The sequence below is a fragment of the Polypterus senegalus genome, chromosome 1 (assembly GCF_016835505.1).
Source record: "Polypterus senegalus isolate Bchr_013 chromosome 1, ASM1683550v1, whole genome shotgun sequence".
Classification (NCBI taxonomy): domain Eukaryota; kingdom Metazoa; phylum Chordata; class Cladistia; order Polypteriformes; family Polypteridae; genus Polypterus; species Polypterus senegalus.
This window is the reverse complement of record NC_053154.1, coordinates 66,397,683-66,420,180: the sequence shown is the minus strand read 5'-3', so window position 1 is coordinate 66,420,180 and position 22,498 is coordinate 66,397,683. Positions and strand designations below refer to the sequence as shown.

At 38.0% G+C, this 22,498-nt stretch overlaps 1 protein-coding gene and 1 long non-coding RNA gene across 9 annotated transcripts in view; one reads left to right on the top strand and one right to left on the bottom strand.

Annotated features, from left to right (window-relative positions):
- Positions 1-22,498, bottom strand: part of LOC120526805 (F-actin-monooxygenase MICAL2-like) — a 346,702-nt gene that overhangs the window by 9,107 nt on the left and 315,097 nt on the right. For all 5 annotated transcript variants that reach the window (XM_039749949.1, XM_039749960.1, XM_039749956.1 and 2 more), the window contains one exon: positions 577-676. In XM_039749949.1, the coding sequence (XP_039605883.1) occupies positions 577-676 (100 nt within the window). The remainder of the gene's footprint in view (positions 1-576; positions 677-22,498) is intronic.
- The window catches only part of LOC120526874, a 215,298-nt gene continuing 210,924 nt past the window's right edge, over positions 18,125-22,498 (top strand). For all 4 annotated transcript variants that reach the window (XR_005633226.1, XR_005633210.1, XR_005633230.1 and 1 more), the window contains exon 1: positions 18,125-18,164. This is a non-coding gene — a long non-coding RNA (uncharacterized LOC120526874). The remainder of the gene's footprint in view (positions 18,165-22,498) is intronic.

Below are 22,498 nucleotides of genomic sequence, written 5' to 3'. Positions count from 1 at the left end.
CAATATGTTATTCACTCAATTTTGCATGTCTTTTATCTTAACACGCTGTATTGAGGTACTCAGTTTTTCATTGGCTTTTTCAATTTAAAATAACCAGATACTTCCCTTTATTCTGTATGTCTTCTAAATCAAAGTACACCATTTCACAACATTAAAATATACCAGAAGAGGTTGTTTTTTTACAGTATCATTTAAAATGCCTCATATCACATTTACTAGGGTGCAGTTTGCCATTGGAAAAGGAAAAAAATGGATTCATACTATAGAACTTGGCACAAATTATCAAGACTTCAGCAGATGGCTTTAATCAATAAATACATCCGAGTTAATAATATTTGTTAATTGTCTGTTGTATCCCATCCAGCAAGCCCTTATGCACTGTGCAATTTGTACAGGAAATGTGCAGCTTACTATAACAGATTATAAAAGGAAGAAAGAAAAGCACACAGTGCAGTGTAGTATGTAAGAAGAATGTCAGGTAGTGCATTTCACAATTAAAAAGGACATTTGGCGAAACACACAATTATACAGTATTTATTAAAAGTGAGAAGGTGTTTGTGTGACTGTTATACTTACAATATCATGAGCTCAGATTCATACCGGGTGAGTCTATTCTTTTCCAATACCAGTTTAAACCAAGTGTGTAGAAGATGTGTTTCATCATTTCCCTTATGATCTGAAATGAATAAAAAATGACTGATTAATTTGTATGGAAAGGAAAAATGTTAATATATGTTTAAACACTCATTTCTATAATTATTTTTATTGTACAAAATGAAATTCATATCACAAATATTTTGATGAGTAGAGGTTCCTGTTGTAAAGATAAGATGATTATTTTGTTATTGTAGGCCATGAGGCCAGCAGTTGAGGATACATGTTAAAAATGTGAATGGCATGTTTTATTGCACATTAACTCCTTTCAACCAGCCCTTCAGTTTACCTTTGGTGTGTTCATGTGAGATCTTGACTTGATCATGCCACAGTTCAGACTTAGGTAAAGTTTCACAAAGACACCAACTTGAATGCTATCTTTGTAAAGTTGCAGATATTGTAATAAGTGGACTTCCAACTCAGATGCCCCATTACCTAGTACAGGAGGTGATATAGTATTTTGCACAACTGTGCAGTCTTTAGTGCCATACAGTATATACGACTATGAAATACCATAGCATCGGACATTTAAGTGCTTGCGGTATCAGTGAAATTAAAACAATGCAGGTAGTTTTAAATCTGATGTATACAGAATTACGAAAAAAGAACACATTTAAAGCAGAAAGCTCCAATACTGAATGACTACAGAGAGCAATAAATCAGCAGTACTCGGTATGTCAGATATTCACTGGCTTAAATTTTCATTCCATTCCATATATGGTAACAGAAATTCAGACAGAATGAGTGAGCTGCTCAGTGTCATTCCCACAGATTTCACCAATATCAGTCACTCATCAATGGGTTTAAGCAGTAAACAAAATCATCTGTTTACAAATCCACTGGCCACAGCATCTCCCTCCTTTCTCTTCTTAGAACTGCTATAACAAAATGCCTTTTGCTCTCCTTGCAAAGCACCAAATGACTGGGAGTCCTTGGATCATTGCCTTAACTGTGCCTCTGCTGGCAGTAGGCCCATTTGCATCTGTCCTTGAGGAAAGGAATGAGAGGCAACCCTGATCTGGGTCCAAAAATGCAGCTACTGTAAATGGTCATGCTTGCCTGTAGAAAGACTCTAGATCTGAGTCCACAATACACACACTTATTAGAACAATTCAAAGAAAATCTTGTGCGACAGCATGCTGAAGCTGCAGTGTCCCCTTCTGGCAGAACAGCTTAGAAATTCCATACCATTCATCCAGCTGAAACGTTTAACAACAACATCTGCACATGATAGCAGTACATACATATTGAGGGTATGTATTTTATTTTTTCCCCGTACTAAAATCGTTTATTTTCATCTTTCAAAGTGGAGTTGGATTTAAAAAGCCAAGAGAAGATTTTGATGGCTTAAATTTATGTTTTTTCATGGACACTGACTTACAAAAACTGAGTATATAGTATATACACTATAAATAAAAATGAAATATATATGACACAATTCAGGGTCGCACAGTGCTGGAGCCTACTCTGGCCAAATCAGGCATAGACCACAAACTAATGCTGTACTGGGCATCAGTTAAACTAACATGCATATTTCTTGAAAGCTGGAAGTCAAGTGGAGTACATGGGGAAAAAACTGGAACACTTACGGGGTGAACATACAATTCCCATACCGTGCACAGGAGTGGGACTTGAACCTGGGATGGTGGATCTATGAATCAGCAAAACTAAGCACTTCACCACCCTTGATAGATACCTAAAGGAAAATGAATTGCACACATTCAGTGTGAAAGAATACCTGATACTAACACACATGTATGAGACAACACAGTCTGTGTAAACACTTTACTGACAAGCCTGCTTTTGTTGTCACTGAAACGCAACCTTAACTCTTACACACAAAATAATGAGTAAATAATAATTTTATTCATAGTACCAACTAAATTAAGTAGGATGTTGATATTTTTATCCCCATTTGGTAAAAAAGATAGGCATGTTCTTTGGTTTGGAAAATAACAAAATTTGACAGAAAAATCAGTGGATTGAATATAATACAGTAGACCCCCGCAAAGTTGCGGTTCAGTGTTTGCGGCCTCAGTCATTCGCGGATTTTTCCTTAGATCCTAACTAATAATTATTAGTGGAAACTGCAAATATCCGCCATGTAATATCTTTTTTCGAGGCAAATATTTTTTTTTTCGAGGCAATACTGTACTGTGGATAGAACAGGAAGCAACTGTAAAGGACAATGCGGCTTGGGATGGTGAAAGTAGCCAATAGAATTTGATCTGCAACTCCCAGCAGTCCCTGCAAAGGCTATGATTTGTCTTCTGCTGAGGATGTAGGGGCTGTTGGGGTCAAAGGATGTCAGTTCGGCTTTTAAAAAGGGGGTGGATGACCAAAAGCAAAAAAACAAGATTTTGTAATTTGTGTATCAAGTTCCTGTCTGTCTGTCTTCTGTTGGGTTACCTGTACTTATTCATTTTTTCCTGGATCATTTTGTGTGCCTGGATTGTCTGCCGTCTGCCTGTGTACATGAGAACTGTAAGTGGATTCATGGCCGTCCTGAGAAGAAAGGAGCGCTCCTGAACCTGTCCACCCGTCTTTACATTCTTGTTCAACATGCAGTTCTTTGGACTATCTACTGTATTTTCATCATTACATTTCATCCGTTGCCGTTTTTTATGAACTTTACTGTGTGTGATTTGTTTGTGCTTTGTTATATTTAATGTGTAATCGCTGTAAGGGGAACAGGTGTGGTATTGTTGTTTTTGTTTTACATTCTTTATTTGCGGTTTGATTACCGGTTGGCTTTGTTTATTTCTCTGTTTGCAAGTGCATGCGGGTCGGGCCAAGGCTGGAAGCGTCCCTGTAATCTCCACCATAAAAATAAAAAAATCACCGTCTTCTCTTAGTGACACCGGACCGCTACAGCATTTTTCATTTCTCCTTGCTGCTGATTGACAGCTACCCTGTGATGCATCTCCAGCTGAGTGTTCTTGTGTTTTCTGTTTTGTTCTTCTTAAAGCCCCAAGATGCCACCGAAACGCCCTGCACCTCAAGGCTTTTGGCAATGAAAACGCGCTTGCAGAAACGTGGAATTACAGTACATATAGCAGTAACATCGGTATTTTACATTCTAGCACTGCGGGAGACATAGCAGTATAGTACTGTACAGTATACTGTACTGGTTTACCTTTACATTTTTTTAGGTAATATATTAAGCTGAGTTTGAAATGAAATTAAAGTGTTTTGGGGGCATATTTAGGGTTTAAACTATAAAAATAGGTGTTTTTTTTAACCACATCCAAAATTCATGGTTTTTCACAATTCACAGGTGCTCTAGGAATGTAACCCCCGTGAATTTTGGGGGTGTGCTGTAGTCCATCAAAATAGGCAAACCGTGTTCATCTAAGTAAATTACAGTACCTTGAATTGGTCATATGGATAATCCTCATTAGGTTAATTAATGCTATACTGGTTTAGTCGAATTTCCAATTGAGTCTTTCAGCGCATTTTTAAACAGCAAAGTAAATTTGTATTCTGTAGACTACTACAATTCTCTGTAGTTGTAGTCTTCCTACAAAAAGACCATGACAGCTTTCTGTGCTGAGTTGCACACACAATTGCAGGATTGCCTCTCCGTCCATCATTTTAAATGAATAAATATAGCTCATCCACTTGCCTTAGTGTTGAGAAGCAATAAGATCCAGAAGACCTCCATGGTGGTACTGTAAAGAGCATTCCTACCTTCTGCTTGCGGTCAGGTTCATTTCCAAGCCAGTGTACTTTCATGGAGGGGTTTATTAATTTTAGTCAATTTCCAATGGAATCTTCAGTTTTTGTCTTTCATACAAAGGCATTTTGGCAACTCAAGAGTCCAGTTATGTGTGACTGTGATTGTGTGCAACACTGCAATGAGATGGTGTCTCACCTATGGCCGATTTATGCCTTCTGTTAATCCCTCCTTGAAATGTTTTTATAAAGTGACCACATCTATTTTGATATACTTTATCTTACATTTTTTGATATTTTGCTGTTTGTGTGAGTTTCTTCACACTTACAAAACTTATTATAGCCACAATTTACTATTAAGCACTTTCAGATTATAAAAAAATGAAAACATTAAATGTTTTATTGTTAGTACTGTATTACTAATATTGCTATCTAACATAAATTAAAGAGGGTATGAATATAGGTTGATAATCAGTAAAAGCAATCACAGAGTACTGTAAGTAGCAAAGCTTCTGCTCAGCCAGTCCAGTCAAATAGCATAGGTGTGTTCAAGCAAAACTGTATCTAAATGAATTACTTAGTAATTTTTAGAATCCTCATCTCAATGTGTGGTTGCAGAGAGGTAGGGGAAGGCATATCCATCAGGAGTAGGAGATCATTTAAAGTGTTCCTTCCACCTCTCAATGACATCCCTTGTTAAGGTCAGCATGTACCCACTCTTGCTGAGAACAGTCTGCGCAATGTGGCATTTCAGGCAAGCATTGTGGTATAGTGGCCATTACACTGAACTTCAATGCAAAATGTTGCTAGTTCAATTCCTGCCTCTAACCCTGAGTAATTCCCCTGTGTCTCAATTGAAGAAACAAGAATTAAATTGCTTTGCATAAGAACATCAGCCAAATGTAACATCCACTGGAAGACACAAACAAACTCTTCGCGGATTGATACATACATTAACATTTATAGGTTACCTGTCAAAAACAAAGTCCCAGCTCTTTATTTTCTAAATTTAGTGTGTTATTCTCTGATTAAAATTTGCAAAAAAAAATATATATATATAACACCAGAGTCACTGAGGCAAAAAGTTTTTTTTTTTTTTGGTCTGGTACATGCACACTACTCATGCCTGAGCATGCTGACCATGCCAAAATAAAATGAAAAAAAAAATGTGCATCTGGCAGATTAAAATCCATAATCATTTGGAGGCTGGCAATAATATGAAGCTTCTATTCATATGTCAAGCTGCCTTCTTGCTATCTGATGCACAGCAGGCTTCCAACTTTTTAAAAACATTGGCTGAAAGTCTGGAAACATGCACACTTCAAACTTTCGCTCAAAAATGAAGTGCATGTTCACAAAACATGGTCGATAAAAGCAGGGGTACAGTAATATACTATAAGTTGTAACATGTATCCACTTCTCAGTACTAGATGTTTCTACGCAGTAGAGACAAACGTCAATTAAATATTATCATCCATTTCAGTGGCCTTTAGGAAGTCTACTTGTGCAGCTAACAAAGGACAAAAGGCTTGCATTCAGATGGTTGTTGTTATGAGCCTTATCTAGTATGCAGTTTTCTGTTATTAGCCTAAGGCTGGCAGTAGAAACTGGGGTGGTGGAACAACTGATATGTATAATAGAAATATTCTGTTAATTATTTGTATATTAAAACAGCTGAAAAACGTGTTTCACACATCCCCTTTCTTGTCCATTTTCAGGTACTTTGTCTTGACCTAATATAAATTTGTCCTGCTTCATTCAATGTTAACATTCATTACATCAAAATGAACATCAGACATTTCTCTTGCACCATACATTCACCTGCTTAAGGATTGTGTGATGTATATGAAATACAGCAAGCAAAATCTATGCAAATTTTAATTATACATTTCCCAAAAGTAAATATGGAAGTTGATCAGAGATTTAATTTTAGATGTGGCTTTAGAATGTAATGTATCCTATGTAAGGAACATTTGAAAAATGTTTATGAAATCTAATCGTATACTTTGGAAAATATTGCGGAGCTGCACACTTTTTTGTCTTCATGTCCAGTTGTTTAGGCATAGCTGGCAAATGATCAGCAGGCATCCACTGGTTAGTGTAATCTGCTGTCACCACCTTACTGAGATACGTATCTTAAAAAGAGGATATAAAGTAGTGCTCTAGTTCATGTGGATAGGATTCTCTAAATCGGTGGCCCCCAAACTTGGTCTTGGGGACCCTCTGTGGCTGCAGTTTTTTGTTGCAACCATGTTCTGTTTTACTTAGACTCGTGGCCTAATTAAGTGAGCTGTTATTTCCCAGTTTCTGTGTTTGTGGTCAGTGTAGAAATACACAACCAGGGTTGGTAATTTTTTTTATTAAAATATGGGGATAATGTAGCTTTTTTTTATTTATTTTTTTGGCTTTTTTATAATATTTTCATCCTGATTTTCATTCTGGTTTACCATGTGTTCTGGTTATTTAATGTAATAAATATGAAAACAGCAAAAGAAAGTTAAGTGTTTAAAGCCATAGCAAATGCAGAAATATTTCTAAATGTCTTTTAAATGTAAAAATCATAATGGTGTGCTTTTCTGAATAAAAGAAGAGAAAAAAGACTAGCTAATTAAATCAGATCAAAAATTATTATCTGTTCTCAACACTGATTTTTGAATCTGTTTGGAACAAAAACCTGCATCCACAGTGGGTCCCCAGGACTGAATTTGAGAACAACTGCTGTAAATCATTCTACAGTTGAAAACAATTGTCTTTTATTGTTTGTTTTAGTTATTTGATATGGTCAGAGAGGGAAAATCTAGTGAGCATTTAAGACGGACCAGTTAATTTGATCTTCATGCTTTTATAATGCTGTAGAGAACCAACAGGCTGCCAAAATTAAATTAGGTCCAGAGAGCACACTGGACCAGAAGATGAAAAAGTAGGCAAAACAAAGCTGGGATAGTTACCAAAAGGACAATTGCAGAAGCTTGAATCCTAATTTCAGAGCAGCATAAAATTTTGGAAAGCTGCAGGCTGCCACTACATCTATAGTTACTAAAACCATACACAGACTCTAAGAGCATTTTCAACATAATAACATTAATTCCCTGGGAGAAGATTTGGTGTTTTAAGAAAGAATTTCAATGAGGCTACCATGCAAAATTGTGTTGGATGCATTATAGTGAAGTAACAGACTGCATTCTGAGTTTTACCTGCAGCAAATCGGAAGAGATTAGTGCTCGATGACAATGACAGTTTTTTGCCACAGAAGATTTTGCTAATAGGAGAAAAACAACTACTAAATGTAATCAACATGAGCTGTCAGATCTATATTTGGGCTCAAAAAAACATTAGCAATGCTTAATCAAACAATACTTAATGGCAAAATATCTACATAAGTCTGAAAACATAAAAAAACACTGATAGAGCAGCATTTGCATTTTAATTCTGGTCTATCAAATTCTTGGTTCAAGAAGAACACCCACTCAAAGACTTGCTTGTCTCAGGGAGCGAACACTCTTTGTCCCAAGTTTGAAAATGGCTTTTATAGAAAGACAACTGGATGAGCTATCAATTTTATTTCTTTCCTCAAACAGAAGTTTTCCAAGTGTAATGTTTAAAAATATATGATTTTGTAATGCTGATAGATAGATAAAAGTCAATTGGGGAGGGAGAGACAGCCTGACATCATACAATTGAAAGTGTACACCATTACATCTTAGATGTTTCCTCATGCACTGGATGGAGTTTCTCCTTTGACTCTCTGCAGTGCAGAAAGCTTCTTTGTGTTCTTTGTAGTCCAAAGGTCTCTGATTTGTGGTCAAGGAAGAGTGCTTAGCCAGTGATTTCACAGAGCAAATTTCCAGACTGAACCAAATGGTACAACAACCCGGATCCAGCCATTGTACCAAGTGTAAATTTGCAGCAGTGTGTGTAGGAGCAAGGGACTGAACATGACATTGCACACACAGGAATGCGTGCCGTTATAGCTTAGGAACGTCCCATCTGTTGAGTGGGATGGCTGGGGTATGGTGGTAGTTCTGAGTATGTTGTTTCAACAGTGTTCCTTGATGTCAAGAGGGAATTAGTATGCTATAAACTCCCCTGCTATCCATTAGTATTCCAGTACAATTCCAGTCCAGCGTTTCTATGATTATGTTTGATTGGTCCAATATCACTTTAATGTTGGAGGACTGGAGTGGAATCAGCAAGGAAGGTCAATTTGAAAAGGTAGGCCAGGTTACTAGGCTAAGGCAAAAATTAAAAAGTTTGTTTGAATGTGATAAGGGGAGTTTATTTTTCTTGGTGTACTGCACCTTCAACCTATTAAAATGTGTGAAATGTGTGATAGAAGAGAGCCCTAGTACCATCCTTCCATTTTCAGAAAAACACCATAAGGGACAAACTGGTAATAGACATGGTACCATTACTAATAATTATATACTCAAGAGAGGGATGAACTCAGGGAGCAACATTGTCCAAAACAAAAACAGAAATATTAATAAAAGCCTACTTTCTCTATTGGTCTACCTTGTTGGATGGCTCACTTGCCTCCATTGAAACTATAGTTCTGCACAATTTTCTTTCACTTCCCTTCCTATGTGAATTTCTCCTTGGGATTAATAAAATATCTATCTATCTATCTATCTATCTATCTATCTATCTATCTATCTATCTATCTATCTATCTATCTATCTATCTATCTATCTATCTATCTATCTATCTATCTATCTATCTATCTATCTATCTATCTATCTATCTATCTATCACAGTACAGGCCAAAAGTTTGGACACACCTTCTCATTCAATGTGTTTTCTTTATTTTCATGACCATTTACATTGGTAGATTCTCACTGAAGGCATCAAAATGGTTTTATTTCAGGTGACTACCTGTTGAAGCTCATCGAGAGAATGCCAAGAGTGTGCAAAGCAGTAATCAGAGCAAAGAGTGGCTATTTTGAAGAAACTAGAATATAAATCATGTTTTCAGTTATTTCACCTTTTTTGTTAAGTACATAACTCCACATGTGTTCTTTCATAGTTTTGATGCCTTCAGTGAGAATCTACCAATGTAAATTGTCATGAAAATAAAGAAAACACATTGAATGAGAAGGTGTGTCCAAACTTTTGGCCTGTACTCTATCTATCTATCTATCTATCTATCTATCTATCTATCTATCTATCTATCTATCTATCTATCTATCTATCTATCTATCTATCTATCTATCTATCTATCTATCTATCTATCTATCTATCTATCTATCTATCTATCTATCTATCTATCTATCTATCACCCAGGCTTTTCCTCCTTCTATGAATTGAGCTTTTTGCCACAAAATATATTTTTGACTGCATATTCAATAAACTGGTCATGAGGTTGCTTTGAATCCCCAATTAAGCTGCAAAATCATTGACAGGGTCAGGAGTATCCCAGCAATGTCTTTAAAAGTGCTCCTGTGGCACTAGGCCTGTAGTGCACAATGAAGCATACGCTGCTTTTAAAGAGCTTGGTCTCCAAGGTAGCTCCCCACAATTCTATATATTGTTTTCTGAAACAGTATGCCCTATAGTAGCTACTAGTTTTTACCAACTCTGACACTCCCTCCCTGGCCTCTCTTCCATCCAGTCGTTCACCTGCTCTCCTGTCTGCCCCTCTTTTTCTTTTAAACATGCTGATGTTCCTGTCCTGTTCATTCTCAGTTACTTTCTGTCCTCAGTCATTTTATTATTGGAAGATTATTCTCTTAACTTGCTTCTTTAATAGAAGCAAGCTAGTTTATCACCTATCCACAATAGCTAAACTATTACTAACTTCTAGATGAGCCAGATAAGAATTCACTCCTGTCATGTATGCATGTCAAAGGGTCATCTTCTGGGCTCATCGGAGGTAAGCACTACCACCCTGGGACACGAAGAGGCACTGTCACTGGCCGTCTTGTGTGTTTACCCGTCTATATCTCCAAAAAACACCCAGTGAGGGCTACTGACCCTGCCCCATTCAAGCACTATAAGGGCAGGAGGCTCCCGGAAGGAGGCGTCTCATTTGGGGACACCATCTTGCTGTATAGAGCTCCAACCCTGAAGCCTGACAGCTCTTTACAGCCTTATTGTTTTGGCTAAAAGCAGATGTCATTTTTGTTCTGTTTTTCGCCACTGGGCACTTGTCTTTTCGATTGAACTTGTTGTTTTCACTAAACAGGTTGACCCATTTGGCACCCTAACATTTCATTTGGACATGTGTATTCCTCTCAGTCAACAATACTCCACAAAACTGATGCTTTCAACTTTGCTATTTAACTTTTCTGGAGCTATCTGTGGCTTGAAGTAAACATTCAGCACAGTGGGATGGCGGTTAACACTGCTATCTAATGGATCCATTGTCCCATTTTTGAATGAGATGCCTGATAATTGTCTGTGTGGAGTTTTCATGTTCTGTGTGTGTCTTTGGTTTTTCTTACAGTCCCCAAACTGAGCTGTGTGTGAGCAGACTCTGCAATGGCCTGGAGCCCCAACTCCAAGCCCCTAATCTCTGGCCCTTCACTAACCAAATTAAGTTCAGCAGGTTTGGGGATAGTGCAGCATTGTCCTCAAGGATAAGACAGCTGCAGCTGGATACAGAATGCCAGGGTCAGGTTTCTGGGGTTCAGCAAGGTATTTTAAGCCATGTGTTCAACCTAGCACCTACATCCAAGTTGATTAAAGGTAATATGCAATTATTCACACAATGCCGGCCCATCTAAGGCAGGAGTACAATAAATGAGTTGTTATTGTAAGTTGTTAACACTGTTTATAAGCTGTACTCATTAACAATTCATCTTCGCAAAGAGTTTGGTTGGGGAAATTGTGTTGTTGGATGTGGGTGGTAACCATTTAGGGCCCACTTTATTACATTATGTTTGTTTTTTGTACATTCTTGTTAAAAAAAAAAAAAAAGGTACCATTGTTTTGATCCACGCTAAACTTTGGGAGCACACTACTGCTTCAATCATTTATCACCATTGGTTACCAATTAAATATTGTATTTTGTATACTATTATTCTTTTCATTTATAAAGCCTTTCATACTATCAGATCCACCTGTCTTTCAGAAATGTTTCCGCTTTACACTTCATTTGAGCCTGTGGTCTGCTAATGAGGAATTACTCATTGTCTCTCACACTGAATGCAAGTTCCTGGGCAACCGGGCCATTTAATTCAGCTGCTCCAAGGCTGTGGAATTATTTTCCTCTTCATATCCATCAGTCCAATACTATTGCCATTTTTAACACCAACCTTAAGACTTCTCACATTAAGATTGTTTTCTGATGTCTCCATTTTCATGATGAAATATTTATTGTGTCTTTTTTACTTTTGCTATGTATATAAAATGAGTTTTATGACAGGGTCAGAATTCTGAGTTTTAAACAGATGAACACATTTTTGCATCACCAGTATAACTTGACTATTTTCAGAATGATGTGCATTAGGATGCGAGTCCTTGGAAACAATAACTCAAAAATGAATCACACAGTCCATATAAAAGTTGGCATGATGATTAGCACTGTAAAATGCTAGAAGCATATTGAGTCTGCACAAGATCACTACAGGACATTTTACTCTGCAGAGATAATGCAGGGAAATAAGTATTAAATGCATCAACATTTTGTTTCAGTAAGTATATTTCCAATGAAGCTATTGACATGAAATTCTCACCACACTGTGGTATTAACTCAAGACATCCGCAAGTATAAAGAATTCACAACATTAAAGGCCATAAATAAAGGTATGTTTAACAAAGTGGAATGACACAGGGAAAAAGTATTGAACACACGACTTATTTCCCGCACTGTATCTGTTTGAGAGGTGTTATATGAGTATTGTGACTGGCTCAGAATTTTTATTTTCAGCATTCAATGGATTTACATGTTTTAGGCATCTCTGAACATGATTTGACCATTTTCTGTATGATGACAACCTCTGAGCATGTGTGATGAAAACAAGCAGTTATTCATACTCACTACAACATTTAAACTGTTTTATTGTTCCCCAAATCCAGCATACTTTTTTACAAAATCACAGCTTTATGTAGAAACGCTGTATGCTGGACACATCCGATTATTTCTTTTATTTAATACTAGCTGTCCCCCGCAGCTCCGCTCATGTAGTAGTGAAACAGGGCAAACTTTAAAAATAAAAAATGTCATTCTGGCCAAGTAGAAGGTAGATACACTCCAGTGCCAAACGTTGGTACTGTATGTGATCGTGTTCAGCTCTAATGGGAAAGCGTCCCCCGTGTGGGGAGAAAAGCACGTGGCCGTGATATCTCTGGCAATAAGCAGCTACCCTCTAAAACACATGTAGCTGTGATCTCTCTCTGAAAAGCGTTAAATGTTACTCCATAACAATCTGTAGATTATCTTTTTATATTCTTTTGCACAATGTCCTTGAATATCAAAAAAAAGGTACAGTATTAATATGGTCAGCACAGTGGATAGCACTGCTGCATCACAGCTTTTGGGTTTGAATAGCACGTCTGCGTGGGTTTTTCACTGGAGACCTTCATTTTTGTTATAACGACATGGATATTGGGTTAATTGGTATCTCTAAACTGACCCAGAGTTTGCCCTTCAATAGACTGGCACCTTCCTCATACCTGATTTGGCAATGATTGTCATTATCTTTTTTTGGATCCTTTACAATTGTTCTGGTGCAGTTTCTGCTTAATTAGATTTTTGTTTAATGTTTATGATGTTATCGCATTGCCATTTTGTGACAGTAACTTGTAAAGATTTCTGCCATTTTGAAAGACTTTTGAATAAATGCTATCATGATATTGGTAGCGACATTCATTGCAGTATGAGAAGAGGGGCATTGCACATGATGTCAAGGGAAAAACCATTTAGTTATAGTTTAGCTATCATCAGGACCTCGGCAGTGCCCTTTTGAATTTTAATTAAAATCATAAGCTTGTTTTGACTTGTTGGCTTAGACCCCTGCTTATTTTAATGACTGTTCTGTTACTTAACCCCCTTGGCTCTTTGTTTCTTGATTCTTGCAACCTCTTGTCAATTTTTGGATAGGATAATTGTAATTGTTTGACAACAGTACTGGCACCCCTAATGGTTAGACAAGTGAATATATATTTTTTTATCAATAATAATAAATCACAAAGGGACCACCACAGGAAGAACATGAAGTATCATTTCTATGACTGAGATAGTCCACTTTGGGTCATCAATCTAAAATTCCTCCTGGTGGCTGCTGTATAGCCCTTAAAGGAACAGATCCACAGAGAAGGACAATGTGCTGCCCTCATCATTAAAGAAAAATATTAAACATAATTCAGGAAAAATGCAGCTATTTCAGTGTAAATTCATCAACTGTAGTGCAATCTCACAACATTAGAAATATCACAGCCCCATGTTGTCCACTTAAATAAGACTTGAAAAACATATTCTCAGTTTTTAAGGGCTCACTTCATTGGCAACCTTCTGTCATATCTTAACACAGTTCTATTTAGGCATTTTTAACTGTTAAGCTGACTAAGTCAGGACAGAGAAATCTTTTTAATATTACCCTGGCGCCAAGCACATGAATGGTATATGTTGTATAATAAATTTCCTGCTCTGCAGAGGAACCACAAACCACAACAGTAAGGAAAGTGAGTTTCCTCCCTTGTGCTGTCTGGTAAAAGAGAAGCACACCACATATTTGCTGCACATTAAACCAAAGCTGTGGAGTGAGCTTGGAGCCTTGTGTCACTAAAAGATTTAAACCTTTCTAATTTGTTTGTAAATAGGATTCAAACCCTAAACAAAGTACTATATTTGTATCCTTTTTTCCCTTTTTTAATGTGGCATCCCTCATTTAGCGCTGGCTTTTAATTTTAAAATCCTCAAGGCAAAGCTTTTATTTTATGTGTAATTTAATAGTAAGCTTGCCCTCACTCTAATTATTGCAAAATATACAACATGTCAAGACTCCTGCTACAATAATTAATGCACAAGACATCACAAGCAGCCTGATTTACTGTTTTTGCAAAGATTAAGCCAAAAATATGTTTGCATTAGGTTTCATTATTCTTGCTGACAGGCTCTAAGTATAGCAAACCCCATGCAGGAGCCCTAAATACAAAAGACTATAAAATGCTGCATAAAGATGCGGCAATTTTCCCTGGTTTTAGGATGCCTTTCAAAACTAAAGCTCCTATACAGCTGAAAATAAACAGATAGCATGTTTTCCCAAACCCTTTCTAATGGTGGAATGGTCCTTGTATTTTTTCGCCATCTATCTCTTAGCAACATGCTAGCGTTGCCTTGCAGCCACTGTTTATCAATATGAGCGCTTCAAATCCTATTGTGTTGCTTCCAATTTGCCAGTTGTACACAGCCTAAATGCAAGGGGCAAGCTGGGAACTGAGCTGCAGCCATGGTACCTTCTACAAATGATGGAGTTTCATTGAAACAGAAGCTCTTGAGGCTGTGGATGAAGAGGTCCCACTCTTCACTGTTTAAATATAGACAGCCATCAAAAAGAAACAAAAAAAATGTAAATGCCTACTTCTTGGAAACGCTGAAGGGATTTATAAAGTGATTGTCTGAAAAAGACGGTTTATTATATTGCATGCCTCGGGAAGCCAAGGCAGCGCCCTTAGTGTTATAAAGCGATAGCATGATAGAGCAGGAAGGTGGACTGCTGCCTGAAATTGTTGTGAGTGTAGATATTATGTACTTAATGTGAAAACGTCTGTCTGGATTTGACATGTTCTACCCTGACTATGATTCTCTCATAGAAGCTGTCAAGGTTGATTGAGGTTCTGTGTTAGTCCAGTGAATTAACATCCCTTGCCATGAATGGTTTCCTGGTTTAGTCCTAATCTTACACTAGTTTCTATAGACAGGATGGGAAAGGCACTATATAAATAACAGTTATTATTATTATTATTAATCCATTGAATGATACTAAACAACTTCTTCTGATTGACAGTGCTAGCAGGCCTGTTTTTTCGCTGACCCATGGTCCTTTTCAGCAAGGAGAGGCTCATGTTGCTTGGCACCAACTATCAAGTCTTCTGCTCCTTTCCCATTGCTTGATCTTGACCTATTTTGTGGTTGATGTTTCCAGGCTTCCAAGTCTCTTCAGTTCTTGTTCCTTCTTTGTTTTTGACCCATGGGCTTAACCCCTCAGCATCAACTTGTCCTAGCTCTTTTAACAAGTGGTTCCAGGGTTTTCCATGTTTATGAACTTTTGCTCTTGAGTTTCATTGTTAATTTGTTTTATAGTTTTGTGGAGTTTTTGTCATTTCTATAGGCCTGTTTTCAATAAACATTATTTCATTTGCTTTGTTGTGTCTGTGTGTTAGATATACTTCTTATTTGAGGGTGAAAATGAATGCAGTTTAATAAATATTATAACAGGAAAGCCTCAAAGCTAACATCAAAGAGATATCATGTGGTATCAGAGGATTAGGGTCAATCAAAATGAGTGCAGAAAGAGGTCGCGGTCCATCATCCCAGAAATACAAAGCTCGGTTAATGTGATCAATGTGCCAGCAAAAACAAACAAATATAACACTAGAAGAAGAAAAAACAGAAGAGCATTGTTTTCAAAGTGCTCAGAGAATGAAGGCATGTCTCTGGCCATGGCACACCAGTCAGACACTCCAAGAAATTGCTGCATCACAGGCAGTTGGTCACACAGCAAATAAGGCTCTCTTGAGAGGCAGAAACCATAACACCATCTACATCCACAACACCAACATTATTCAAATAAAAACCCAACAAATATGCCTGGTATTGTCTTTTGATATGGCCAGCCATTTCCTGATGATTGTTTTACTAGTTTGGAGTATAAATGATATTAGTTTACAGTCAGATTTTGCTCCCCACCACATTCACCATAAGCTTGGTGCATATACTTCGTATGCTATTGTGTCTTTTGAGTATTTATATAGGAGAAAACATCATTGGATGTGGTTAAGATTACTTTTCACTATTACATCTGGTCAAGTACCATAACCAGATGCCCATATTTCTACCACCTTCACATTACTGTTCAGCTTCACAAAAATCTGATCTTGATTCGTTCCTGGGTACACCATAGTTAGAAGGATTAGGATGGCAATATTAGTCATGCAATAAATTTTCATTTAGAAATCTTTGGCATTCTGTAGTCTGCCCAGACAAATGATAATTTGATATAAAAAAGTTAATTTCTTGTTTTGCCCTTTAATGCAATTTAATTATTTTTGTGTACTTGTGCACATCCCCTTGGTGGGGCAATTCACATTAGAATTGGGACACATAAAGAGTCACTACTGCATATTGAATCCCCAAGCAACAAAAACAAGCTATTATTTGAATACATGTACTATATTGGTTCCTACTTTTATTGTTGCTAATAATTTTTACTATTATTTTATTGATGTCATTGCAGTGGAATATTGTATTTTGTTTTCTTTTGAGTGCCACTCTTTTCTGACTTATTTTTCATGGACAAGCCTATGTTGTTGTTGACATTGACTCCCATTGCCAGCCTGTAATCTTCTGGCACCATGAAATATACTGACATCTCAAAATCAATATTTAAGATAGTGGTACACTTTATTTTTTGTCAAAGACTGTTTTAAAACAAACAAATCTCATCAATTAATTAGGGAAAGGATCATGAATTATGATTAAGACCTCTTGCTATTCTTGTTTCACCTTTGATTTTTGATTTCTCTCAAGTTTGATAAACTTCTCTGATCAGGCACAATACAGGCAGTAGCAACAACTGAGTAAATGTTATCAGATCTGGTATAAACAGATAAAGTGGGAAGGTTCTGAAGGATTCCCCACAGTTTTTATCTTTTATGGTGTGAAACAGATGCAACAGATTCAATCATCATCATTTATGTCGTTCAAAAATCAGTTAGGTTTAAGTTTAATAGCACTAGAGCTGGTTATAGGGTTCACTTAGCTGAGTGTTGAATAATAAATGAATATAAACAGGCAAAATAAACTCTTGGTAAAGAGAAATTTGACCAGTCACCTGAATCTACAGTAAAGCTTGCAGGGAATTGTGAAAAAAGAACTCATTTTTCAATCCTATCCTAGCAGGACTAAACACAAGGTGAGAACAAGGCCTGGGTACGACACACAGTAGTCATGCCCACACTAACTCACTACAATTCTTGGCCAGTTTAGAGTCTCTGTTTAATCTAACACGTACATCTTTGGGATTGTTTCAGCAAAATCCACACAAACTACAATCAGTCTTTCAGTTAAGAGGATTCTGACTACAATCACAGATTGCTGTGGTTAACACATTTCATGCCCATATTCGAATTGTTTTCAAGGCTTGTCCATTAATATAGAAACAGAGCAAGGACCATACACCTAGTATAACGGCAAACTTACAGCCAGACCAGATGCACAAGGAACTAAACAATAAACTTTATACCCTTCTGGGTTCACCCCATCTAAACCAAGTTTGTTTGCTCACTTGTTTGCATGAAAAGCACTGGTGAACCCACTCTTTTATACCTTCTCCCATTTACCTCTAGACTTTGACCTCTATTCCTTTGTCAGCTTAGCCTTTACTCCAACATCTCCCAACTCCAGACTGGATTTAAACCATGTCCAAATGGCCACATGAATTGTTTTAATGTAAGTATTTTTTCTAATGGACTGTAGTAATACAACTTTTTCTAAAAGAAAAATACTAAGTTTTCTAATAGACTCCGTACTGACCCCTACTCTCTCTTCTGTTTCTTTTTCCGGTTTCTTTGTGGTGGCGGCCTGCACCACCACCACCTACTCAGAGTATCATGATGCTCCAACATTGATGGACTAAAAGAAGAAGTCTACGTGACCATCATCATCAAGTCCTTCCGTGAGTACCCTAAATCCAAAGAGGACTGTTTCATTTATGTTAGGTAGAATGCCCAGAGGGGACTGGGCGGTCTCATGGTCTGGAATCCCTACAGATTTTATTTTTTTTTTGTTTTTTCTGTCCACCCTGGCCATCGGACCTTACTCTTATTCTATGTTAATTAATGTTGACTTATTTTATTTTCTGACTGTGTCTTTTATTCTTCTCTTCTTCATTATGTAAAGCACTTTGAGCTACATTTTTTTTTGTATGAAAATGTGCTATATAAATAAATGTTGTTTTTGTTGTACATTGTTAGCCATTATGAATGCAACGAGAAACCAAGCAAAATGAAACCTTTGATTGGCTAACTAAAAAGATGCAAGCTTACAATCTCTTGGCCTAATCTGCCTTGAAAACTTGCATATTATAATCTTTTTAGTTAGCCAATCAAAGGTTTCATTTTGCTTGTCTGCCCATTCTAATGTGTGTGAGTGTGTGTAAATATACACTGTATATATGTGTGTGTTTGTGTGGCCAGTCACAGACAGATGCAGGGCACAAGTTCAGCACACACTTTTTTTTTACGTGGAAAATGCTTTCCCTTATTTCCCACCTGCACAGCACTGTTAAAGCACAAATAAACACTTAGGCACAGTACACACCACTTTTTTTTCTTCTTTCTCTCTCACAGTCTGCCTCCACTCCTCCTGGTAAGCTTTGTCCTCCATCTCCTATCTCTGGCTCTCCCAGAGCAATGGCAACTGGCATCTTTTATAGGGCTCCCGAAAGTGCTCCAGGTATCCGGTGATCTTCTTCCAACAGCACATTCAGGTATTGCAGAAGCGCTTCACCAAAGGGCTCAGCCATTCCAGCAACGCCCCCCTAGTGGCACCCACAGACCCTAACAGGGCTGTGCCAAACTCCAGCTTCCATGGTGCCCTTTGGGAGTCTCAGGCACCGCTGCAACCCAGGGGGGCTGCCATCTATTGTTCTGGGGGAGGTAATGCACCAAATATGCTCTCTCCTCTAGTTCTTCCACTATAGAGGCGTCTTGGCTGTCCACTTCACATTACAATTAAAGATTAATGTGAATGTCAGAAAAGGTCTATATAATACAGAGAATAGACGGACAGCCTGGGATGACAGAGTGGCAGGTTTAGGATTTATACAGTGGTTACAGAGGGACAGAGCAGAAACGCAGACAGTTACGTAAACAAAAGCAATATCTGAATAAGCCTGAAGAGCTTTACAAGCAGACCTAGTTAGAGAGACAGTACTCAATGGTGTGTCTCCCTTTCACTATCCAGGGAGGCTAAGTGCAATATGCAACAATAGCCTAGGAGATTATTTTTAGCATTTTTAATCTTCATTAATACTAATAACCATTCAGTTTTACAGTATGTGTAAAGCAGAAAGTAGAGGTTCTGCACATTTACATTCTGTCAGTTGATTTCAGTCTTTGCAGACTCTGACGATATTAAATCGCACACACCTCATCACATGCACTGGGCTTCTGTAAATTGTCAGTAACTCATCTTGTAGAGATAAGGTTGCTATGCCAAAGAAGGAACATATCAACCTCAGAGGGAAGATTATCAGTGATATCATGTTTAGGGGAGCAGGGCTATCAACAGATATAATAATGTTCTGTATTTAATCAGGGCCTTTGCAGTGGACACACTTCTTAAAGTAGTGCATATGGTTATTTTTGTTTTGTTTGGTGTATGCTAGCTATCATTTATTTTATACATATAGAGTGCATGCGGAAAGTATTCACAGCGCATCACTTTTTCCACATTTTGTTATGTTACAGCCTTATTCCAAAATGGATTAAATTCATTTTTTCCCTCAGAATTCTACACACAACACTCTATAATGACAACATGAAAAAAGTTTACTTGAGATTTTTGCAAATTTACTAATAATAAAAAAACTGAGAAAGCACATGTCCATAAGTATTCACAGCCTTTGCCATGAAGCTCAAAACTGAGCTCAGGTGCATCCTGTTTCCCCTGATCATCCTTGAGATGTTTCTGCAGCTTAATTGGAGTCCACCTGTGGTAAATTCAGTTGACTGGACATGATTTGGAAAGGCACACACCTGTCTATATAAGGTCCCACAGTTGACAGTTCATGTCAGAGCACAAACCAATCATGAAGTCAAAGGAATTTTCTGTAGACCTCCGAGACAGGATTGTCTTGAGGCACAAATCTGGGGAAGGTTACAGAAAAATTTCTGCTGCATTGAAGGTCCCAATGAGCACAGTGGCCTCCATCATCTGTAAGTGGAAGAAGTTCAAAACCACCAGGACTCTTCCTAGAGGTGGCCGGCCATCTAAACTGAGCGATCGGGGGAGAAGGGCCTTAGTCAGGGAGGTGACCAAGAACCCGATGGTCACTCTTTCAGAGCTCCAGAGGTCCTAAGTGGAGAGAGGAGAACCTTCCAGAAGGACAACAAATCTCTGCAGCAATCCACCAATCAAGCCTGTATGGTAGAGTGGCCAGACGGAAGCTGCTCCTTAGTAAAAGGCACATAGCAGCCCACCTGGGTTTTGCCAAAAGGCACCTGAAGGACTCTCGGACCATGAGAAACACAATTCTCTGGTCTGATGAGACAAAGATTGAACTCTTTGGTGTGAATGCCAAGCGTCATGTTTGGAGGAAACCAGGCACCGCTCATCACCAGGCCAATACCATCCCTACAGTGAAGCATGGTGGTGGCAGCATCATGCTGTGGGGATGTTTTTCAGTGACAGGAACTGGGAGACTAGTCAGGATAAAGGGAAAGATGACTGCAGCAATGTACAGAGACATCCTGGATGAAAACCTGCTCCAGAGTGCTCTTGACCTCAGAATGGGGCGACGGTTCATCTTTCAGCAGGACAACGACCCTAAGCACACAGCCAAGATATCAAAGGAGTGGCTTCAGGACAACTCTATGAATGTCCTTGAGTGGCCCAGCCAGAGCCCAGACTTGAATCCGATTGAACATCTCAATGGGCAAAACTGGCCAAGGATAGGTGTGTCGAGCTTGTGACATCATATTCAAAAAGACTTGAGGCTGTAATTGCTGCTAAAGGTGCATCGACAAAGTATTGAGCAAAGGTTGTGAATACTTATGTACATGTGAATTCTCAATTTTTTTTATTTTTAATAAATTTGCAATAACCTCAAGTAAACTTTTTTCACGCTGTCTTTATGGGGTGTTGTGTGTAGAATTCTGAGGGAAAAAAAATGAATTTAATCCATTTTGGAATAAGGCTGTAACATAACAAAATGTGGAAAAAGTGATGCACTGTACTTACTGCACTGCTGACCATAAAGTGCTTAGGATGTAATTTCTGTTCAATAGGAAGGATATAGTTTGCATATCCCTTGTTACAATGCCATCATAATTCATAGTTGGGATGGCTGTGTTCCGGGTCTGCCTATATTCAGTTACATGAAGCCAATAAACATGGAGGGTAGTGGACTGTGATAGAGGAGTGAAAGGGATGGAGTGTTTAAGATTGTATAAGTGGTTTGCTGGGTTCTAGCAAGACCTGTGCCTGAACCAGTCACATGTGCTGTATAGACTTGATGAAGATTTTCATGAATATTGTATTTTATAAAAACTTCTAACAGTGAATACCCATTTCATGATAAGCGCACATAGTCTATCAAATTGTGTGTCCATTCATAAATTTTACAGACTACTTATCCAGTTCAGGGTAGTAAATAGTAAGAACCAATCTTGGCAGCACTGAGGACACCCTTACGTATACCCACCCATACCAGGGCAATGTAGAGTCGCTGTTTTAACAAACATGCCTGACTTTGGTACGTGGGAGAGAAACACTAGGAGAACTCCACAAAGGCAGAGACTGTATTGGGATTTGAACCCAGGGCTCTGAAGCTGTAAGGCAGCAGAGCTCGCTACTGTACCACTCTAACCCATACAGCTTATGGGCAATTATTCCTTCTTTTACAAAAGTAAGGTATGGTAGTTTTATGGATTACACATGAGTATTTGATCAAAAAGTAACTACAGTATGGGTTAAAAATCTTATGCAGCAGTATAAATTAAGTCAACAACCAGCTAACAGTGGCCTGCCTATCTTGTTTGTGCAGAACACAAACTTTTTAGGGTCATTCCCTCCAACAAATCTAAAAGTTGCATTAATTTGTGGTACTGCCTCACAACTCCAGCTGACTTGGTTTGAATCGCAGCCTGATGACGGTCTCTGTAGAGTTTGTTTAGTTGCCCTCAAGTTCTTTTGAACTTCTGCTCTAAAATGTTCAACGATGAATGCTGCCTCATTTACATGGTGCCCTTGATGCTGTCAGATATACGCTGCTAACCTAGGGCCCTA